Here is a 25168-nt window from a genome sequence, read left to right on the forward strand (position 1 = left end):
TTTTTGCTCACTCTCAACCCTTCACCGGCTCAGTTTTTTTTTTTTTTTTTTTTTTCTCTACATCAACTGTGTAGAGGCATTTTGCTGGCTGAGCAATCCCAAGTTCAAAGGACACATGCTCCTGGGCCTCCATTCTCCGCTTGATAGATTCTCAGCTTCCTCAAGCAGACAGCAAAGCAAAATTTCACTATTTAGGCATGGCTTTCCAATATTTCTCAATTCCTCATACTTTGAAGGCTGTTGCTTATCTCGGCCTCTCTTGCCATGGTGTCTTTTCATGTCTTCCTCTCAGGGTTTCTTTCTGTGCTTTTGCTTTTTGAGAAGAGAAGAAGGCCATATATTCATCTACACTTCAATAACTGATTCTGATCCAGTGTTAAATTGGTCTTTGGTGTGAAAAAAGAAAAAGAAAAAAGGAATCCAGTAACCGTTTCTTCAGCTGAAATACTTGCTTAAATCCCTAATCCCCTAATTCCACTCATTTTTTTGCACCGTATGAATACTTTTATGCAGATTGCCTCTTCTTGCAGAAGCAAAAAGCAAGAATTACTGGATTAAAGTGTGAGGTTAAATTGACTCAAAGAAGCCAGTGAGTGTGAAGTACACAGACGACGTGTTAGTTTTGACTCGTATGTTGCAGTGCGGTGGTAGTGCAGGATGTAGGTCCGGTGGGGAAAATCAAGCAAGTAGCTTCTGGGGAGGGTGTCAGTCTGATGTTTCCTGTCTACGTACTCCTTCACCATTTTCTCAGGTGAGTATTTGCTGGTCTGAAGGTCTCTGCCAGCGTGAACGGCCGTCAAATACAATTAAAGCTTGCTCTCTACCCCCGCTGTCACTCCACAAGTAGAACAATTGAGCGAGAGGTCTGGCTCGCACATCCCTGTCACATGTCACTTTCGATCCATCCCCATTATCACCGAGCTGGAGGAGAAACAGGAGGCCCAAAACAAAACAATACACAACAGGAAAATATACTGCCTTTGAAAAAACTTTAAAACTCTATGTTTTTCTCGGTGAATTATACAAGTGCTTAGTGAACTGAGTTTCCACAGAGAATGTGTTACAAACATCACCATGTAAGACAAATATATGCAGCATTTACAGATGAGACATGTATTGATAGTTTGCACACGTCTATGTGATTGTAAAGGATGGTCTTCAATAATAGAGGAAAATCGACACGCATGCACGACATGCATTACAACATACTGCTGGAGGAGTACATCAGACAGCTTTTCTAATTCAACAACAAAGCAAATCAATAACTTGTTTTACTGCGTTGACTATCCAGCATCGTTATCTTAATGTATTCACATCGATGGCTTTAAATTTTGTGTGCATAGATTTTTGAGTATTTGGTGCAAAGCTTTATGCAATTAGGCTTGATTTCTTCTTTTTTTTACTTTTAGGTCTCCTGACTATTTATGTATACCGTTAATTAGCAGACAGGCCGCTTCCCAGAGGTTGCAGTCACCAGAAAAGTAGGAATTATCAGCGGCAAAGTCACGTTCTATTTCAATATCTGCTCGTGCTGCTTGCCATCAGTGAACTGACTGAGACCTTTCCTCTCCAGAGAAATGTTTGCTTAAATTAAAGTGAGACTACACTCAGATTTTAATCAGATATAGGAATGAATGGGTATCTTAGACCCCTTCTGGTAAAAGTTTTAATCTGTAAAATATTCATGATGATGATGCACGTATTAAAGTAAATGCAATTCAACTAGCAATATTTCTTTCTATGCAGGTCAAACTTGGCAACAAAAGGAATGCACGTTAAAACCTTTGACTATGGCTAGTTGTGATTGAAGTGAATCAAGTCATGTGTCTATTTATATTATTTTGTACTGAGAAGCGCTTAAGAATCCAATTCTACATTATTAGACCATTTGCAGGACAGTAAGGCTCATTCACACATTCTGCAAGGATGTTCCTGGGCATAAAACTTTATAATAGCTTTTCTGCATGGCTGCACACAAAAACTCTGCACTGTGTTGCTTTATTCCTCTCTACGCCCAGCCAGATGTGGTATCATGTTTAACTCAGATAATAGTATATATATTACACTTTTTATTAGAATGCTCTGTAATCATAAAAGAACACCACGCTGGTTGGCAATCCATTTCTGTCCCGTTCCCAATATGACTGTGAATATTGTTGGCTATGTATCAATAGTATTATTTTACGGCTTGCATCAAATATTTATAGTGTAATTCTTGTACTGTTTGATTAATACTGTCTAGTATTTTTCCAGCATCTTTTTATATTCTAGTGCTGTGCTTGCTCACATTCAGTGTACATCGTAGCAGCTGTAACAACATTTTCTACTCAACATGATCGCTTTTACCTTACATTGAAAAAAACCCAGGCTTTGATCTGTTGACGCTGTGTGTTATTGGCTGCTTGTTGCTCAACTTTTCTGATTAAGCTCATCTTAAAGCTGCACTGAAAGGGCTTTATGTAAAGCAAGTTGATCACCTTTTTTTTTTTTAAGATTATTTTTTAAGGGTCACTATTGAAACCAAATGACAAAGTTTGTAAGACGGGCTTCTATGCCATGATTCATATGGTTAAGCGTTACCCCCGCCCCACCTAAAAACATTACATTACCTCACCTCTACAATTCTGCAACTCTACAGCATTAGGTTTGCGTTTATAATGTATGTGTAACGTAACATCAAGATTGCTCCATTGTGTTCATTTTAAATAGTCTTTAAAACAAAACAAAAATAGTTATTAGTATATGCGACATTCATCCCTCCACATTTCCCCCCATTTTTACCGGCAACTGGTTGTTACTCCAAAAGGTGTCAGAGGGTGGCCGTAATGCACCTGACAGCCGTCGGCTAGCTGCCATCAAACAACATAAGGACAAGAGGAACATGTTGCTACAAGGCTCCAGAGCTTTGCAGGTAAAACTGTACAAAAGCTGTAAAGACAACTTCAGCCATCGAAAAGTTCCATATGGAACTCCTTCAAAACATAAATGAAGATGAGGTGCAGTGTAAACTCTGCAGGTAAAGTTATCAGATCATCGTTCTACCACAGTGATGAACAGTAATTCGACTAAAGCATTGAGCAACGTTCCTTCCATTGATCAATACTTGAAACTCGAGTCGCAGTCAGGCCAAATTTTTTGAGGGCTACTGGACTAAACTTCAAGGAAGCGAATATAAACTGGGTTTATGTGTTACACAAATGTGTGCAAGGATCCCAAGAAACAAAACAAAAAAAGTTAACTTAAAGCTGCAAACTGTTAATCTCAGGTAACAGCTTTGGCTGTGTAACCCCAGGCTGCCGGTTTAAATGATTTCCGACCGTTTAGTGACTGATAAGGGATCCTTGCAACTCCGTGTATCAGGTGACCTCGTGGCCCTCTCCTGGAAAACTTGTTTGTGCATTCAGTGAGAAAGAATAAAGTACCCAGGGAGGTAGGGAGGAAGGGTTAGGGGTTAACGAACATCAGGGCAGAAAAGGGTTCTAAGCATGAATGAGTGTTTGGACCAAAGCAAGGCTCAGAAGACATTGCCGTCAACACAGACTGTGAGAAAACCTTCACCATTCCTCAGTGCCTCCTCCCCCCTTCTTGGAGCTCCACTTCAATCAAACACCTGCCAGCTGGGCTTTAAAAGAGCACCGTAATCCCCCTCCTGTAGCAGCCAGAGACCCCTATTACTGTAATGTGACAGTATTGGTATATGAAGAAGAAGGTTCTGATCCCTCCTGTCGTATCCCGATGCCCCGGCTGAGTGTGTGACTTTAAATACAGGTGCAAATACCCTGCACTACACTCCAGCATGCAGAGAGACCTGGATCACAACATGGGGGACTCCAATTGGCCTTTGGAGACTACTTAAAAAGAACTAAGGTGCCATCAGTGCTGATCTCTGCACAACCAGGGTTGCATTCATTGTTGCTTTATAGATCTCCTGTGATTCAGACTAGTTCTGTGACATTTGTTTATTAATTTAGCCTTCCAAACAGACGGGACCACCTATGGAGTTAATACAGCGCCGGCGACACCAAATTACTCGGAAATGAGGTCTGATTGGTGATGTGCCTGCTGCTGTAATGCCGTCATTCAAGTTGCAAGCTGTTTGTGCTTGTCGCTCATCACGACTCTCCTGCCTTGCTGCTGAGTGAGACTTCACACCATAGAAAAAAAAAAAAAACTTGCGCTTTATTCATCTAATTTTAAACTACTTCCATTTTGAGTTGAGCATTTTTTTAAATTAAATATATAGGTTTAATGAAGAACTGCGGTAATCGTTCAGAATCCATCTAGTTTTTTTTAAGAACATTAAAAAGCTCAAGGTCTGGGGAAAAATTGCGACATTATTCACTTCCTGTTCTCGGAGACTAAACTTGGCATGTTGTGTTTGCAGTAACCTGGTAATTCACCCTAATTTCCCTACCAGTCAAGTGCTTTTTTTGTTGTTGTTGTTGTTGTTGACCAAACTAGGAAGTAACTAACTGATCATTACAATGATCATAACAATTAAAAAAAACAAATAAGGTGGATGCTCATTGATCATACGGCAAAGAATGAGGTACACGGGGCTGGATGGAAAGCGGAGAAGGAGTCTGGAAGGAGATATAGTGAGCATACTTTGGCCATTTGGTGGACAAAAAGATGCTGCAGGACATGGTAACGTGACAGTGGGAGTGACAAAATCATTCAACACCTTAAGAATGGCGTCATGTCTCTGTTGGACTGCCCAGGGTGATATTTGTCAGGGAAAATGGAACAGCATGAGGGGCACACAGTCAATCCTGGGAGGGCAGCACATTGTGATGCCAGCCAGTATATTCTGCGTCGTGGCAATTCATATATATTGCATTCACGGGATGTTTGTGGTGAAGCACTCAGCATGACTTCTCTATACATCAGGCAGGTTGACAGATGCTATGGAAATAATTTATAAGAAAAACAGGGGACCATAAAGAAGGTTATAAAAAATAAAAATGGTCTCTCAGTATGTGTGGTGACCACTTCCCCTCATTGACAGAACTAACGCTTTACCACACAGGCACGGCCTTAATGACAGTTCTCAGTTTCAGCAGCATCAATATGATGTTTCGATAATGTGATGCCAGGAAACAGACTTAGTTTTTACATTCTGAAATGATTGTTGTAATTATTCAGTCTTTCCATTTAGGAGCAGTCATCACAACATAGCACCGCATTTATTCACAGCCATCTTTCTCAGCAAAAGGACTTAATCATACATTTCCATAAACACACAAACACATTGACACACATCCTCTGGCGTCACTGCTCACAAGCCAAGCAGTGAAGGTAAATATTGACTCACAGTCTTCTCATTAAAGGGCTTTTTGACTGTCGAAGCCTGAAAAGGACATATAGTGCACTAATTGCAAATGGACTGCCAGGGGTATTGTGTTCTGGTAATAATGGTCACCCTTTATCTTCTCCTCTCCCCCCTGTGTAGACCTATTGCCAAGGGATAACTCAGACCAAAGTGTTGAATCAGATTAGAGGTCATTGCGGATGTTAGGAATTACACGACTCCTCTGTAAATGCAGAAAACATAGTTCATGTGAAAATAGGGTTAATCTTGTTATACTAGGGATTCATGCCAAGTTTATACAATGGGCACAGCTTCTAGGCCCATTTTTTTCTGCCAGCTGTTGTCTCTGTATTTCACTAAGCCTTGCATTTTTTTGAATTATCTTCACAGCTCAGAGCTACAATAAGCATAATGCCTTCCCCTAATACTTGTTGTTTAGCCTCGGTTTAATTTAGGTCCACCATTGCAACAAAGTCACACAAAGTCACGAATACTGATTGTGAAATAATGTGAAAAAATTAGACATCATAGTTAAAGACTAAGCTCATGAATATGGACGTGAGAACAAGAGTGTAGAGGGAGAGAGGGGATAAAAGAAACTCGCAGTCCCAGAGAGTATATTGTTCTGCTGTTCACATGTCTGATCAAGCTTAAAAATGCTATTACCTTATTGTCAGTGGAGCTGTACTCTGTGGTTTACCTCTAGAAGATGCACTGACCTTTTCAACACTTTACCACATCAGGTCTATTACGTGCCGACAGCCCTCCTCTCCCATTTCCTTAGGAGAGGATAATGCCAGCTCCCCTTTTTATTGTGATGAAAAAGCAGAGCTGGCTTTAGTTTGATTTCTTTCCGCCTGATCTTGGAGCCTCCTAAGCAAGCAGTCCTAACAGTCACTTTACCTGAAAGCAATCACCCAGAATGACAGTTGCTTTGGTGTGTGATTGTATATCAATAAATTGGAACCCTATTATTTGTCATTCAAAATAGAGCAGTGGAGGGCAGCAGCCTGCACAGACAAGAGAGTGGATTTTCTTCCCTGGTGGACCTTTTGTGATCCGGCATCACGACGCAAAGCTTCCAGCAAATATGTAGTGGAAGGGATTGATTGAAGCCGATACAGTGAGGGCACCAGCATATAATACTTTCAACATTTATATTACCATAGCCATTCGTTGTGTCTCTGTTTTACTGCATGACGAAGGATTCCTTGCTCTTTTCTTTGGCTTTTTATTACCACTGGAGGTGGAGGTAGCACTGAGATCATAGTGACTCAGCTGTGTCTGCAGCCTGCCTCCCACTGTAGCTCCCATCTATCCATCCATTTCTACTTAGCGCTGTTTTTTCGCTTTTCATATATATATATATATATATATATATATATATATATATATATACAAAAATCTTAGATAATTACCATCTGCAATTTTGTCCCTTTAATTTCCAAGACGAAACCATGACGCAAGAATCTCAAAATGGCTTCCTGGGTGAGTTTGTAAAGTAAGGGCAGATGGGGGTAAGGATTAATTCCATGCTTTATTTGCGCTGCTAATGACAAAGAGGCTGCTTTGGCCCTTGAGGGGGGGAGAACAGTCTTGAAGTGAACGGGCAAGATTTGGACCAAAAATACATGTTTTCCCACGATACTTCCATGGCAATGGGATACAATAGTCACACCCACATAGCTGGTAATGAATGATCAACCTGGTATTATCCTTTTATCCTCTCCCACAGGGGTGTTAATGTTGAGCTATGTCTGTGGTGGATTTCTACCAGTGTGACACATTTATTATATAAATTCAACCAGAGGCTTATACTGTATTAACATGCATTCAGCGACTGACTCACTATAGCCAGACACAGATTCCACATGAGCTGATGAGCGAGAGATGGATCTGTTTTCTCCGTCTGTCTTCAGCCAGGTAACTACTGTGATCTGGCCTGGTTTTGCCGTGATGTGTGTGCAGGGTGGTGTGTGTTGTCACACTGCACAGGTGGCGGGCAGCAGGGACGGGAGCAGGCCAGTGAGCAGGTAGAATACCATTGAGGTGGAAATAACAGTCTCGTCTCCTCTGCTGCTTTGAGAGGCCTGGCATGAAATGCTGCAGGTAGTTGTGACCACACACTGTTGCTCCCCCTGTACTGGACAAAATCTGGTACTACGGGTGTATCCATGTGGGTTTGTATACCTGCTCACAAACATGATGCACAGACAACAGTTTACTACTGCAAAAACAGTGTATTGATTCACTTATTTTGTAAAAATGGAATCATCATGGCTTCCTGTATATTGTTGTTCACTGAGTGGGACAGAAAAATGTGAGGCAAGTTTATGGTTGTTTTGATTCATAAGATCTGTTGATGAATGGCTGTCTATCACACACAGTTGGTACAATAAAAAATAACCTAAACAGTCTCTTGTGCTTTCAAGTAAAACATTAAACCATCAGATGTAAGAGAACATTTTGTATACACAGTGGGGTCCAAATGTTTTGAACTTCAAATGAATATATTTCCATTTTGCATTCTTTTTTCTAATTACTACAAATGATAAATCAGCTGAACAATTTCAGTGCAATATTTACATGAATTTGAAAATATATTTGCAATGCCAATGTCCTTTTTTTGTAATTTTTTTTCTATGATTGCGGCATTAAAGCTGCTTAAACTCCACATTTATGTAATAACCCATGCTATCCCAGCATCTTTTACAGTGTACCGGAAAGCTTCTTGTGACGTCACAGAGCTGGACTTTCTCAGTCTTCAAGTGTCCCTATAAATGTTTAACGGGGCAGAGGACAGGTGGCCGTGGAGGAAAGCCTGTGGCAGTCATTATTCAAACAGGTCTTCAAAGCTTTGTTGTGTTTTGGCCCATTATCCTGCTGCAGTATGGATCGTTGTCCAAAACGTTGCAAACCAGAGGGTGTATTGTGTGTGAAGAATGAGATTCTACTTCCCCTTTTTCAAGGTGGCTGTCTAACTCCCTGAATTGAATATGTCCATTCACCATGTTTCACTTTGGTTTGGATACACTGTGGTGTCTTCATCTCTCCCGTTTGTCTCATCACACACAGCCTTATGTTACTGCCAAAAAACTGGAACTCATATTCATTAGTAAACAGGACTTTTTTTTCACCACCCACTGTGAAACGCTAGTATATATCAACCCGCCCCGATTGTTTGACCTTCTTTCCCCTCCTGAGAAGTGTTTTAGAGACCCTACTCCTCCTCTGAGAACATCATTTATACTTATAAAAGCTTCCATTTGGTCTCTGAGTTTGAAAAGTTTAATGTATTTATCTTCTGATGGTGTGGTCACTTTTGGTTTGCCTGATTGGGCTTTAGATACAACTGATCTCATTGAAACTAGTGCCAAACCTTCAGTCTAGTCATGAGTTGACACTTGCTCTGAACATCAGTTTGATTTCTGACACTTTCCCTTAGTCCTGAAGCTATGTTTTTCACTTTGACAGGCATCTTGCTGTCACCGGTGGGTTCTCCCAGCACGAACGACAACAGCCAGCTGAAGTACGGTTTCCAAGGTGTTTATTCCACCGGCCACAAACATACAATAAATAAGTATAAAATGTCTGTGTGCTCATCTGTGTAGCATCTGAGCACTCGCTGCACGTCCATTCATCAGCCACCCTGCTGCTCCATGTCCTCAGTAGAGCCATCTGGTGTCCTGCTACTCCATTTTATGCAGGAAGAGAGGGACAATCAGTGGTTAGTTTCAGCTCGGGACAATTAAGCCTCTCCCAGGCACTGTTCCCTGAGCCACTCCCCCGATCAGTCCCTCCTGCAGCTGAGCCAAACCACACCCCACTACCACACTCACCATTAAAATACCTTTTAAGTAAGCAATCGTCTGCTGGAAACTGAGGTCAGAGGCCTACCTTAACAAGTAAGCAATGGCTGCAAGTTAATTTACTTGAACAAGCCTCTGATGAGTCGACCAAGGCCATCAGAATGTCACCTGAATGCTGCTTCAATGGAAGGATACAACTCTGAGGAAATCGGACCATTTTGTACAAATGAGTTCACATGGTCAATGCCACAAATTATAACTTGTCTTTTTAAATATTTCTAAAACCTCAAACCGTTTGATTATTTCCAGGTTTACTGGAAAATATGACAAATATTTTACGTGATCTCAGACTGAATGTCGTAGATATTAGATCGGAAAGTTGCTAAATGTTTACAGCAGTAAGATGATGGGACCTGCAGCTAGTTGTGCTAAAGATAATAGGGTTTAAACTAAGTGAGTGATAACTGTTTTTCCACTGTATTTAGTTAAGGTGGTTTATGTGAGATAAACGTTATATGGATGGACATCAAACTAATTAGTTGTAAATATACTTTCTTTTTTTTTCCCCTTCTTGTAATCAGTCTGGTCTTATATCCACTTCAATAGGATATACACACACGATGTGATTTGTAGAAAAAAAAAAAAAAGGTCCTCTCAATGGATAATGAAATGTAGTAAAAATAATTACATGTCAATTAATTATTGAGTGAAATGAAATTGGGCTGCTTTTTAATATTTCATTGCTGTGTCCAGAAGGCTGCATTGTACTGCTGGCCGATGACCAGCCATTGTATTCATGCGTTCACCTGTTGCCTCTGACCAAAGCTAACATACAGACCCCAGCTGAGAGCCCAGCTGAGAGCCCAGCTGCTCCTTCTCTTGGATCTTCGACAGGTGCCATTGCCATCACAGTCTCAAGCTGTGATTGCACCAAGCGCTGGCCACAGACAGATGAAGAAAAGCAACATCAGTGAGAAAATCAAAAAAGCTTACCAGCTGGAAATAATAGTACATTCTAACACCCCATTGAGAGCCTTAGTTTCTGAAAAATGTATTATGCACTTGACTCAGTCTGACCTGCATACATGACTGATCAAGCTTTTTGAACGTGAAAGTGGCTACGAGGAGGAAGCAAATAAAGGAGACTCCTTTCTGTTCTGTCTCCTCCAAAGAACTTCTTTTGTTCTCAGGGTTTTGGCAGCCAGCCTCAAGTCCAGTCAACTTTCACTGCAGTGATTTGTCTGTAACACATCAGTAGCTCACAGAGCTGCTCATCACTCTCATCTTGGAGAGTTTAGAGGGGTGAAGTGAGGGGTGAAGTGAGGGGTGAGCCAACGTGACAGTGCTAGGTATCCTGTAAGGCCTGCCTTTGGTTCAAGCTGTCACATCAGTGGGAATTCTCCTCAGCAAATAAGCCTGTTTTCCCATGTACAGACAGACAAGCCGCTCGGCATGCTGGTTCATTAGTTCTTACACTTGGAAATCCTTTGTACAAAAAGTCAGATTTCCTCAGAGTTGTATCCTTCCATTGAAGTGGTATTCAGGTGACATTCTGATGGATTTGATCTACTGATCAGAGGCTGGTTCAAGTAAATCGACCTGCAGCCGTTGTTCACCTGTTATAAATATGGCTGTGTCTCCAGTTTCCGACTGAAGATTACAATTATATTGTAATGGTAGCAAACAAGACTTTACAATTAAGTGAGTGTCAAAAATCAAATTGTTAGAGAAACAGCACTCCATTCCTTCGAGACATGATCCACCCTCTAGTTTGCATCATGTGGAGAAGGATTCATACTTCAGCAGACACACCTTAAATCTTTGAAGAACTACCTGAGGACTGAGGAAGACCAAGGAGTGCTGAATGTCATTAAATTTCCTCCACAGTCACCTGACTTAAGCCCTGCTGAACAATTACGGGGCTCTTATGGACCGAAAAAGGCAACCACTGTGTGACAACATGGGTTATCGGGTCATCAGGTTTTGCTGGAATCCCAGCAGGTTGAGTGGTGTTGTGAGATAAGCAACAGTTTTTCAAACACATACGAACATATCATGTCAATTTCACAGACTCAACAGTTCAATTAAGTTGTTAAGCAGAGATTACTTTGGACTTAAAAGCTGTGTGAAAGTTCTAAGTCTGTTGGTTTTTTAGCAGTTTGATATTCATATCATTTTACCCTGTCATGTTGAGAACATTTGGTGCTCATTTGAGCTTGACCTCTGCCTAAAGGTTTGTGTGAAGCATTTTCTGACTGTTTTTGGTAGAAAACATCCCACCTATAATTACATTTGCCTTCTGCTACTATGTTCCATAGATCCTTCCTATTTGGTGACTTACTGACCCCCTTACTCATATACAAACCTGCACAATGTTGCTTTACATACCGCCCATGGCCAATTGCACTTTCACTCTGGTGAACAAGACCGAAATAGTGGCTTCGTGTAGCCCCCCACATCACACCACACACACACACACACACACACACACACACACACACACACACACACACACACACACACACACACACACACACACACACACACACACACACACACACACACACACACACACACACGGTCCAATGAATACTGTCTCATTGTCTCATTGAGGGATAAAGACGAGCCTATGTTTCTGTTGCCACTTCCACATAAGGGAATGATGAATGTTTCAGTCCAGTGGAGGACAATGAGGGGTTGGAGATGAGGTCATGGGCTGGTTCAGGGCAATAATGCATAAATCTCAGGCCGAAATGGATGTTCCGAATCCCAAGCAAGAGCTCGAGGCACATTTTGGGTACAGTACTGCCACGGGTCAAAACTCATTCCCTCAAACACATTAAAGCACATTCAGTTATTTGTGCAATGTGTTATCCATAGTGTGTTTCACGCAGTGTAAGTCTGGCAAACACAATATACTTTGGTAAACCTGACATACTGTGCCACTACAGGTGCTACTATAGCCGAAGGAGCCATTTTTTACTAACTAGTGCTGTTTGCTGTCATTTTTAATGATATTCTGGTGTATGCATCAGTGGTGGACTTTAACAGCAGACAACTGTGGCTAGTGTTGTCTACTCCTGTGATCTTTCTGTGTCTTTGGTTTTGTTCGGCTGTGGATGTGAATCATTCTGTAAAGTCTGTCTCAGGCTGTGCTCATACAAAGCATTTTGGAATTTGTTTGAACTCTGAAGCATTTATTCCATTAGCATGGTTCACTGAGGCAGGCAGGGCAGAACAATGACGCACACTATTCTCTGATGCATTCCAACGCAAAATATGGGAGACACCAAAAAACTGCACTTAGACATTTGGCTCAAAGTGAAAAACTGAGACTTATTACAGAAGAAAATGTAGAAAAGAATAATGTATTATGATCCAAGTACACGGATGTTAAAAGGCAAGGCTTGATGGGTAGAAAATTAGGTGATGACATGTGATACCTCTGATTTACTCATCCCTGGAAAGTCGAGCAAATCAAATTGAAGGAAAAGCCACCGTCTAGACTGATTTTCATATCCTGCTGTTGTCTCATGTGCTCCCAACTACAATAAAGAGCTCAAACAAGTCCATGTTTCCACAAAGCAGTGCTCAACATTATGTTCTTCCACTTTGCTAAAATTCTGACTTTTATGAGGATAACACTGGTTTTACTGACCTGGTTGTATATATTTCTGCATCTGTGTTTTGTCTTGATTATGAAAGCATGAATATTGTTTTGGAGGAGTGTTGTGCACATGGAGTTATTATTACTTGATTCCCTTTGCAACAAACATGAATTATGGAATGCAAAATGGCGCGTCAAGCTGCTTGAGGTAATTTACATCAGCATTGGAAAACAATAGACTTTGTGATAGCTTTCGAGTTAAGATCTATCTCTTCTCCTCAACATCTATCTTTCCTGCAATATTGGATTTTCAGCTCTCTCAGAACAGTGGCCCAAAGCAGCAACCATCACCCACCGTACCTCCTTATTTTTCTGACATTAAAGGCAATGAGATAATGGACCTCTTGCTAGCAAAGAGCCTGCTAATAAACCTCAAGGCTATCTACTGGGCCACATAATGATTTTGATAGCAATATTTCAGTGTATGAGCAATTCAGAGAGAGGCATGGGAGATTTGATAGGGTTTTTTCTTATGAAAATGTAGAAGTTCATTCATGTTATTAAATTAAGTCTTTTATTTACCATCTAAAACAATGTTTCAACAAGGTCTTAATACAATTATTGATACAGTGCGGTATGCTTCTCCCGTTTTCATGTATCAAAGGTAGGAACCTCACAGCGCTCAGCTAACCAGGACTGCATCAATAAGCCAGATAGTATTTGCCTCCCCTTATTACCCATCAATAACATAAAAATGTATTGTGCCATTAGACTGATGAACGTATAGTGGTAGATATTTACTCAGCTTACAGTAACAGCTTACATTGACAGCTCACTTTCTCATGAAATTTTGATATTGATTCATTCAATTTCAAATGCCCTGATGTAGTACAATGTAGCGCAAATATTATTCCCAACATGACACTGACCCTGTCCCTCTGTGCAACGTAAATTATAGTCACAGACTAAAGTTGTACATAAGAACAAAGTCGAATAATGTGCTTCCAACGCAATTTTTTTTAAATTTTTTTTTAAATTTTTAAGGCCATACTTGTAAATAGCATTTCCATTTACCTCCTCTGATCAGCAGCCTACTAATTCACTTGGACACCTCAACCCAAGACCCACCGGCCTCGTCTGGCACACTGTAATCTACACATTCATTCTGACATTCATCACTTTCATACTGTAGAGAACTGAACCACTGTGGGCTCACTACCATCAATAGCTCTTGCCTCAGAGTGGTGGCATTTTTGGAGATCTATGAGGGTGTTTATGAGCAGCTTGAAAAGGGCATTTTGCAGATTTATGGACGACAAGGCTAAATGATCTATGGAAAACAGGGAGAGGGGAAGAGTTGTTGATGTTGATTGTGGGGAAAAAAGTGTTTGAGTGTTTTTTATGTATACTTGGGAGGGCTGTGCCCCTCCCCTCCCACACAGTGCAATTTGATAGGGACAGGAGGGGAGAGAAGGTAGGTGGGGGGATTTAAATTAATAAATAAAAAGGTCATGTCAAGCCATTTTCATAAAAGCTCATTAACTTTTATTTGCCCAAAAATATGTCTGTGTAATTAGAATAACAGAGATTGAGCTAATGAAATTACAATAAACAGTGGTGGTGTGGAACCAAAAAATAATAACGCAGTGCTTACTCATGTCTGAGGCTTAATTGCACATTATTGGCAGGTGACCTTTGAAGGAGATTGAGGCAGATCCCCAGGTGTTTTTGGCAAGGTGTGGGTGTAGTTTTTCTGTATGCATGCATGTGTAATCTCTGTGTTCATCAACTGTTTAAGCGAACAGGAGTTCCTCTTTTGTGTACCACAGCAACTGAGAGGCGTTTTTATTGCCACTCTGACCTTCATTTATTTGACCTATTACTGCTTGCCGGTGAAGAAGTGGAACAATATATTTTTGACAAATGGCCAGTTATCGAACTGGCTTTCTATACACCTTGTTCCATAAAAAAGAGCAATCAGAAACTTACTTTTGTCATTTATTAGCAGGTTTATTAGTGAGGCTGGCTACACTTGTCCCATGCACAAAGAATACAGTGTTGACAGCGCTCAGCTGTTTCCCTGGCCTGCTAGTGTCGTGCTAACTTAAGGCCAAGAGAATAAAATTTGGAGAACGTGGTGAAATGTGCTTGATGCAGTGTGCAGGAGAACCTGCTCACACTCAGCCCTACGTGATGGACATGTGGACACCAGCACTTCGCTGACATATATTATTGACAGCAGAAAGCTATGTGTTTGTCATTAGCAAGAGCAGGCCGTAAATGATCAATGATGCCTAATGTCACTTTTGTGGGATTGGAAAACGATAATCAATTTTCAGTCAGATTAATTACCTCATTGGTCTAATATTGTTGGCGACCTTCAGATGGAGCACCCATTCAGTTGGAGCAGTGAGAGCTTCGGTTCATAGCTTATACAACATTTGTGAGAGAATTAGAAGTCGTATGGATAAGACCGTACGGATCGACACCACCTGCATGTAGTTTCAAAACCTCACCTCTCTAACCTGTGTGAAACCTGGCACAATTCCACAGATAGGAGGAAGATTTGTCAGCCTCCCTGTTTGTTCACTGTGTGTGCTGATAGCGTGGCAGCCTGTTTGTTTGTTTATTCCCTGTCTAGGTCAAAGCAGATGCCCTTGCTCTTCTTCTCCACCTTTCCCACTCTCTCACCGAGCCGGTGAATTGGTGTCTCTGAATCTGAGTCTCTGAACTCATCTAGACCCTGTTGTGCTGAACTTTTCAGAGGACTGTATGTGCTCTGAGGTAATGTCACAACATTAAATTCTCAGATCCAGTGCACATTGTCCAAAGAAGTTGTCTCCGGTGGTGGATAGACTCATGAATTGGATGTTTTTCGGAAAAAATAACTTGGAGAATGACGGGTTGCATGGGTTAGTTGCTGCAGTTACATAATGCTTCATACGGTTTTATTGCTCATATTCTCAATTATTAGGTTTTGTACAAAGAAACAGGTGCAATATGATTAATGTCAGTTTAAAGTTACTGACCTCTATTTGACTATTATTGTGTGCTGAAAGAACAGCTGAATAACTCCTTTTCCAGAATGATTTATAAAATGTACGTTGATAAGGTATCACATGGATAAAACAGATACTGTCCTGCAGATGAGCAGTAAAGGCAGATTATGCTTTGATCATTCTGTGTGATATTCAATGATGATCTAAATCCTGCAGCGAGATCCATACAAGCTGATTTTCATTTTGTCTTTGTGCTGATATATTCAGAAATGTTCAGTTGACCTGAACATTATGCATCACCGCGAAGCACGCAACCTTGACCTGATGTCAGTAATAATCTACATCAACCAACTCATCTCATCAAATATTTCAGAGGTCATGTACTTTTCTCTCTCATGTATCCATACAGAGACATTATAGATCACAAAGATCATCAGTATAATAACCTGTTGGAAATTAATCTTGATTACAGAAACGTTTATACAGTAAATGTGCACGGAACAGTGGTCCCGAAAACGCTGATGTTAATCAAACGATATGAACACTTACTCACTTGCTCCATTCTTGGGCTCGGTTCTTGGGTCATGGGAACAGCTTCTGAACGTTCTGATCAAACCACATATTATTTTGCATGCTGTTAGAATGGTAAGCCGTTTTTCACAGTTTGTTATATCCACACATCTGTATATAGGTATGATTCCTACCCAGGTTCTCACAACAATACATATTCAAAACACTTTTTTTTTTTCCGTATGTATCCTAAATCTTTGACAATCATAAGGCATTGTTCCAACATCCTTGTTACAATAGCAGTATAAATCATTGTCCCTTAGTTTAAGTAGAGCCATTCTGCATTCAGTAATCCTTACATGTCTTTTCCCCCGCAAGTTTAATTCAATCATGTTTTGGTGTGTTTGCATCTCTAATAGGGTTGTAAAACAAGGATGCTCTAACTATTTAATGGCAGGTTTGTTGAGGCAGGATTTGAGTTTCATTGATTGGGTCGGGGCCCAGTCTCAGCACAAAAAAAGAGGCAGAGATGGAGATTTTTTTTTCTACTCTATCTATTCTGATTTTGACAGATTGAACAAAGCAGTGAATATGTGGCAAGAAGGTTTTGTGTATTGTTAGCATAGCAACCACACCACATAATCTTGAACTACATGTAGTGTTTTTTTTTTTTTTAATTCTGATTTGCCTTTCTTTTTTTCTATCTTTGACCAATCACACTTTGAAACTGGAATTGCCTCGCCTCTATCAAAATTGAACAAAAAAAGGCAGTTTCACATTCTGATTTGTTGCAGCCCCGATCATCTCCATACAAGACAACAGCCTTATTACCAGACCACTTAATCTCTACACAAGAGCACACTCCATACTTCTCTAAAATACCTCTGCCCATTTTCAGATGTGAAATCTCACGTTGGTTGTGACAGTGTGCAGCGGAACATATTTGAAACCAAGCAGACACTTCCGCACACACTAGCACACGCTGCGGTAATGTAGGTCAACACACACTCGCATACCCACATGTACTGTACAGACACAGTATGGATTTACTGTCATCACCTCAAAGGGAGGGCAGGTGCACTTGTTCTCCAAAAACTTCAAGTTCCCCGCATTGTTTACTTTGTGAATTCCTGTTTTCAGCGAGACAGCAGCCTTTTTGGCACAACAGTGACTTAGATGCACATTGACACCTGGTGAGGCGGTTGACTAGGTGTTGAAACTGTGAGGCAATCGTTGTGACAATTGCGAGCTTTTTTTTGGGGGGGGGGGGGTGGAGATTCAAACTCAGTGAGCGGGTACTTTTTTCTGCACTCTACATTTTTATTAGTTTTTTCTCTACTGCATCTAACAAAAGATGCAGCGTTGAAAAATGGTGGTATTTTACTCAACGTTTGATTGCGACACTTTTTCACCACATTTCTTTCTTGAGAGGTGATAAATAGTGCTTGCCATGCTGTCTTGCAACACTTATATTACTGAATTTGACCTTTTACTGACAACAGGCAGTCATGTAATTGGATCGTAAAGGTATTTTGTTCTGTGCTTGGAAGTTGGATTTGTCAAGCCCGGGGCACTTAATGAACACATGAGGTCATTTATAATGGACTGAAATGTGTGAAAGTGCAGCATGAAAGGATAGTGTGTATTATTGTTGTCCATTATGTAAACTAGTTTGACCTTTTCCAGTGGGTCACTATAGATTTGATAGAGCTGTGCTTTAGATTGTCCCTTTACAGTATATCATTTCATTTCATCATACCAGGATATATTGTGATACTACGCAGTGCAAAAGCCAACATGTGTTTGATATCAAAGGAATCAAGGAGATGCAATATATGTATAATAGTACATAAAACAAGTGCTACGTGACAGTCGATTTTTTTTCTTTGAAATGCAAAAACTTTAATGTTTTCATGTTATACATGTGCAAGCAGGTAATTCAGTTCAGTATCTTCTATAGATCCAAAAGTACCTTAAGTATGACTTCACGTAGCTTCTTTTCATCATGCACCAAATTGACTTTTTTTTTTGCTGTTTTCCTTTTTTTTCAAACATAATAGGATAGACACCATAGACTGTATATAAAAGTGGACGTTGCTTCTGGGCCTTACAAGTGGAGCCAATGTGGAAGTGCCAGAAAGTGCAATACCGCTGAGGGCCGCTGTAGGTTTGGCTTCAAAAAGCCTCTGGCTCAACAGACTTCAACTTTTCACATGGAATACAATGTCAATAATTTTTTCGACAAGTCCATTTGAAATTAATCCCATAATTAATTAGATATTAGGCCTTAAAAGAGGTAGGTTTGTTGGGTCTGTTTGATTGACAGCCCTGTGTTGCAGTTAGATTTTCGCTGTAGGTGGGTGGGGCTTCACTATCCTCAGGTTCCCAAATAGATTGAGTCAATATCCATTGTTCGTTCATCCCCAATTCATCTAAATATGGTCAGTTCTGGCTCCAAAATAGTAAAATGGCTGAAATGCTGAACTTGAGGCTTTAGAACAGGTGGTTGCCTCTTGCTTGCAAACCAGGACTGAAGTCTATATTCTACATTTCGTACTTGCATTTTTGCACGTGAGTAAATAGTTAACACTCGGAAAGCAACCATGCAAAGATAGAGAAATGGAAAATGTACTTGATGGGTGAACCGTTGAATGCAGGGTGTAAATGATTAGAATAATTTGGTCTGATTCAGAGAAAATATAGTATTCAGAGATACATTTTATAAAATACAATTTGTATTGTATTTTGACCCCAGTGGGATTAAAATTGGTTTTCCACTCTGTGGATGGTTTCTCAGGTAGCTTTCAGGCACACTGGAATGTTTAGCAATGAATTGTTATTCAACTACTGGTAGGTGATGTTTATTTTCTCATTTCTTAATTTGTTTGCCACCATCCGATGACAAAATACCCTCTCAATCCAGAGGAAAATGATAAGCGTGTTCTCTACTGCATGGCAAAGCTGTGGAGAAACAAATCAATACTCCTATTGATACAGAAAACAATAAATGAAACAAGAGTTGCAGCGCAGCTGTGTTCACAACATTCTGCTTCTTCTTGTGCTTTTGCAAACAAAGAAAAACATGTTTTGCCCTGCTTTGTGTTTAATTCTTGCACTCTGTAGTTTTCTATTTTAGAATCCCTTCGTCCATGTAATCTGGGGGCACGCTGCTCAGCACCTCAGGGCCACGCCAGGCAGTTCCAGACAAAGTCACATTAGCTTCTCTTGACCTCACAGCTGTAATCGGCTCTGGGGAGAGGCAGGTGGTTGGTGCTTTGCAAGAGTTTCCATGCTCAACGCTAATAGTTTAGCAAGCGCGAGGGCCAGCGCGAAGAGCAAGGATGCAAGCGTTACAACAGCTTACCTGGAGATTACAGAATCAGCAGTTCACTGACAATGCAGCCCCGCAGGATTTGACTGCCATTACCCTGCAGCGACATTTTAACCATTGGACTAGCGATGTGGTGTGACTTCACTGGACAGTTATCAGAAAGGCCAGGATTGAGTTGTGGCTCTCGATGTAACCTCACACTTTTGTGTTTCAGACATCGTCACTATGATTGGAACATGAAACTATGTTGTATTCGTTAGGCAGTCGGCATCAAACAACGTGATTTTAATTTTAAATTTTATTGGTTTTCTTATGGCTGTAGTAGGTTTGTTGCAGGCACATGGCAAAATCGTGCTCATCCCTATACGTGTAATTAAAGTGTCTCTAAGTGAGTCCTTTCTCTTCATACTGTATATTATCTAAAGGTCTGTTTCAGAGATTGATGAGACAGGATGGGAATTTGAAGCCTTCTTTTCCTTTTAGAAAACTGCCACATTACCAGCCAAGTTTGTCAGACTGGGGAGGCTGGCTAGCTCAATCCTAACTCAATCGAGGATCATCAACAATTGTCACTAAATCAGCCCCTTTAGTCTTTAGCTTCTCTCTCAATTCATTACAAGTGAATGGGCTTTTATTGGCGTGACCATTTTAACAGGGACTCTGGGAGTGTGTGGAAGCTTGTAAGGCTGGATCGACACAGGCAATTTACGAGGGGATCGACGGTCGACTTTAGGCCAAAACCAGCACAAAACAAACAGAGCCAGTGAGAGTGAGAGATTAAGAGATTTGTCAGCCCCCACCCCCTCCACTCTACTATTTCTCCTTTTTATTGTCCTTCCATTTTTTTTTGGGGGGGGGGGGGGGGGTTCTCAGCTTGTTTGTTTGGCTCTGCTCATTTCCCTTCAGTCTTGAATGCTGTGGGTCTTAAAAGCTGCTTTCCCCCCCCTATTTTATGCTTTTTTTTTTCCCTTCACATTTTCTGTGGCAGTCTTCCCAACAAATTCTAACATGTCCTCCACTGAGACTGATATTCAAACTGTATTATCTCATCCACTGCCTTCATTTTTCCCCAAAGTGTTCTGACAGTCAATATATATTTAAAATATAAAGCAGCGCTACATAAGAGCTACTTTGAGAATCGGTTTTCTCTTTCAAACAACTTACTTTGTCCTGAAGTGAAAAGAACAGAGTTTTGGCTTGTTTTACCCAAAATGGAAAAACAAAATTGCTGACCATGTAGTTGTATTTTGATTCAATCCATAATGCTAGGATTTCCCAGTTTTTATTTGTGATTTTTGTGATCATAAAGGGTTTAATACTGCAGCACCTCTTCAACAAATGGTATTTCATGTTATTTTGCGGGAATTGGCGGACAATGCAAATCCTAATTGGTATAGCCATGTTATCCATTCTTATGATAATTTTTTTTTTTTTAAATAGCTAGAAATATTGTTTACCTCATTTTAAGTTTTTTTTAATTTTATTTTATGGAACCATTGGCTGAACATATGTAACTTAACAAAACAGACAGTTTGTGACTACAGTATAGAATACAGGTTACATCTTTAAAAAACAAGTGCCTTTGATGCTTTTTGAATACTAAATTACCATATACTGTTTGCACAAAACTGAAGTGATCTCTTAAAACTGTAAGAATGTATAAAGTAATGTAATTTAACACACACTGTATGATTTAAGTGATGCAGAGAAGTGTGATGATTAGCCTTATTATCATGATAAAACATTTCCCCTAAATCCTTGCCTTGAAGAGGTTGAAGAGTTGCTGACTTTAAATGAGGAGTTGTTTTTTAAAGCAAGTTATGTTTGGAAAGATTTACTTTCTGTTGTAATGCCTTCAGATTCTATTGGCAACATTTATTTGGAAGAAATTGTAGGAATTTATCAACATTTCTAGCACAATATTGTGGAGTTGAATTTTCATTAAATATTGTGATTGGAACATAGCAATTTCCGGCAGCTACTACATAATCTGGAGGATATTGATGGATGTGTAGTGGACATTTAAAATGTTTTAGAGCAGAAGGAATGAGTCTTGACAGATTTTTCAAAAAAAAAAAAATAATAATTCTCAAGCTCTATCACTACCTCATACAAAACATGCTGAGTATCTCCTTGACTTCCTTCTTTCCTTTCAAAATATCCTTGACATTTTAAAGTTAATTTTTACTGATTTTCCTCTGTGGTCCAGAATGATGTCAGACTTCTTGGACTGGAAGATCATGATCGTACGAGTTTATAAAAGAAAATCCACCAAAAAACACAGCATAAATAAAAAATAATAAATGCAGTAATAGAGGTATGTTTTTTGCATTTAAACCAAAGTTTTGTTCGATGGATAATGTAACTTTCACATTGGGAACAAAGAGCATCAATTCTTTCATTGATTTATAATTCATAATTGAATAAAAAAAATAAAAAATAAACATTGTGATATTGTCTTCAAACATATTAATCAGCCCACATACATGTAAGATAATTTAAGCTTGACTTACTGTATGCAGTAGTTTCATGCTGTACCTGCACATGCAGAAGATGAAAACTATGTAGTAGTGATGACAACTGAGTTTCCACATCGCCATAGATCATTTAAAAAGACGGATTAATGCATATTTCTATTGAAAGTGAAAGATGATGAGATCAATGGCTCATCTTTGTGTAATTTTAATGTTTCTGTAGGAGAGTCTTGTTAACGAGACGACTGGTAAGTGCATGGCCATCTTATTGGCATCGTGAACTGTCACTGGTTGTCTATCTTCAAACCATATGCAGGGCTGAAAGTCGCGTGGATGAGTGGAGATCACCTAATTAGAGACACGTCTACTTTTATCAACATTTATTTACTACTGTTGACAAAGAAATGTGCTTCCTCTTGGGTTAAACTCTGTTTCTGCTACACTGGATCTGTTTGTTGTCTATAATTGTTGTCTACCTGAGATACAAATGCTCCCACATATACAAACAAACAAAAAAATACAGAGAAAAGTGAGTTACATTTCAACATAAACTTCAGTTGTTCTTACTGCTTGAGTTGTTTTTACATCAAATTCTGCAGTTTTCCATCCTCAAGCAACAGTCTTCAGTCTGATCTTACTTCTTATTTCACATATGCGATAAACCATCTGCCAAGGCTTCTTACATCTCATATCTGCCTCTCCCGTTCCCCCCCACACCCTCCCCTTGCCCCTCTCCCACTCCTCTCGTTTTCCCATTATCTCCCCTCACTCCCTTCTCCTCTGTCTTCCTACCTTTGCAAAGATAAGATTTGCTCTCCCCAGTGAGTTTTTGGTGTCGATACTAATGTGCTGTTATCATCGATAAACTGTCAGACCACCTCCTCCCATTCTGCACCATTCCTGTCCTGACCTTCCTGCAGCAATCGCGCTGAAGGCATTTTTCATGACACAGGAAGTCCCAATTTTAAGCTCCTTCAGGGAATGTGTCATATTTGGATTTGTGATTGGTTGATTGAGAGCAGCTTAATAAGCAATACATGTTCACCTCCCGCACCTCTCCACCCCTCATTCTAATTTAAAAAGCAACCTTACCTTAGAAGCCAAATATTAAGCACAAATTATCCCAAATGATGTAATAGCCTGACATGTATACTTTATAAACTTAAGCAGAGTTTATCAGTGGATAAGGAGGAGGCTGTTTCCAGCATTACATTGTTAAATGTCAAAACATACCTTACTTTTAGTAGAAGGTATAAAATATGGACCAAACTGTGTGTTTTACACATTTAAACCCTGATTTAGCTCACCAGATTTAGTGTCATGCACTTGGACTTGTGTACAAAGAATAGCATACTATGAAAGAGTGAGTGATATCTTGTTAAAGGAGTTTTTAACATTCAAAACTGTAAACCGCAAATAGGCAGATTAGTAGACCTACCCATAAGGTCTTAATACAGCTATCAACACAGGTGGCCTGTGTTGATAGCTTGAACTGTGTCTGTTCCTGTGAAATGTGGACTAGAAAACATGGCTGAAACACTTGCTAGACTTGGCGTTATAATAACACACCTGTGCCTCATTGAGTGCAGACAAATGCTCAGGAAGTAGTACACTAGGAAAAGGCCAAATTGTGCAGTAGGCTCTGTAAAATACAGAACATTTTTGTATGTTTGCTTTTGTCAATGTTTTCATTTAGTTCCTCTGGATATCACACTAGAGTCCAAACATCATTAGCATTGCATTTTAAATGGTTGAATAAACATATCAGCACACAGTATTTTAACATTGGCTGCTTTGCAGATTGTTTGGACTGAAAACAACTGGCGGCAGAAATGATAATCCCTGAAATGCAATGCTATCTCCTCTGTTACCCGCCATTAACAGAGATATTTTTGGGTTTGGTAAAGATACTGATATATACATTAAAAAAAAACAAAATATATTTTAAAGACATCTCCTAATTGGCCCTTTGTCTTTGAGACATTTACCGATGTGTTTGGAATAACCTCCTATCTAAAACCAATTTCTGTTGTTGTCCAAATGGACTTATCTAACAAACAGCAGGCTAATTCAGTAGCTTTTGTTTCTTTAATAGCAATATGTCTAATTCTTAATAATAATTCAAATGGAAGCAAGAATCACCACAATTACATGTTTAATGCATTACAGATTTTATGTTTTATGATTTAAAGTTTTTTCCACCAAGACAAAATCAGCTATACTCTTAACGTCTCAGCTGACAGGTTCTACAACTTATGGCACCATTTGTATCTTCTGTATACAGACTTAAACTGTGCTCCCTCTCACAGCATTAAGGTCTACGGTCTTCTTTTAGACGACACAAGCTCCAATGATGAACCCGAGGCTATTTTCACTGGTATTTCACCACCATTGCTACAAGCTGGGTCATTATAAAAAGCTAGCCATACATGCTGTATCTTGTTGTGTCCTTTCAGAACAGTCTTTGGTGTCCAGGTCTTCCATCATTTCATATGATAACACTTGCAATTTATATCAAGAAAAACACAATATTGCATCTTAACAAACTGTTATTTTACATGTAGCTTGCCATACAATGCTGTCAGTAGTTATCTTTTCACAATCCATGATGTGGGAGCACTCTATGACTTAGTAATTCAATAAAAATGTATTGATGCCTAATTAAAAAAAAACATTTCATTGATTTATTTTCTAAAGTCGTGCACCTCTATTATTAGTGACTTTTTCCCTTGTTTTTTAACCTCTACCTGTTTGTTCCTGGATTTGTTTTTGCCTGCTCCTTGTCTGTGCCTTTTCCCTGTGTGGATTGACTCTCTGGTTTTGGACTTTTTGAATCTACCTGTGATTCTGAGCTTGGATTTCCCTTTTGAATCCTTTGTTGTCACTTTGATTGTTGCTAGTAAAGATCATTAATCTGAACAGCCTGTCTGAGAGTCGTGCATTTGAGTCTGCCCTCCGTACACGTGACAATGGTATTTATTGAGCTTGAGTTAACAGCGCAAGGGAGTCACTCCTCAATCGAATAGTAGATTCATAATTAAATAGTTCAGAGCGAATTTATAATAGTATTTTTGCTTAAAATGCCCATCCCTAGTATGAAGTCCTCTGCACTTTGTGACGTATTCAG

At 39.8% G+C, this 25168-nt stretch overlaps 1 protein-coding gene across 1 annotated transcript in view; it reads left to right on the forward strand.

The window, feature by feature from the left end:
* The window catches only part of nrxn2b (neurexin 2b), a 660052-nt gene that overhangs the window by 85462 nt on the left and 549422 nt on the right, over positions 1-25168 (forward strand). The window contains 1 exon segment of the mRNA XM_069715608.1: positions 8786-8854. Coding sequence (XP_069571709.1) covers positions 8786-8854 — 69 coding nt within the window.

This window comes from Brachyistius frenatus, unplaced genomic scaffold (genome assembly GCF_029030835.1).
Source record: "Brachyistius frenatus isolate BFR_SWC_R1_liver_20210118 unplaced genomic scaffold, ASM2903083v1 Contig_145, whole genome shotgun sequence".
Classification (NCBI taxonomy): Eukaryota; Metazoa; Chordata; class Actinopteri; family Embiotocidae; genus Brachyistius; species Brachyistius frenatus.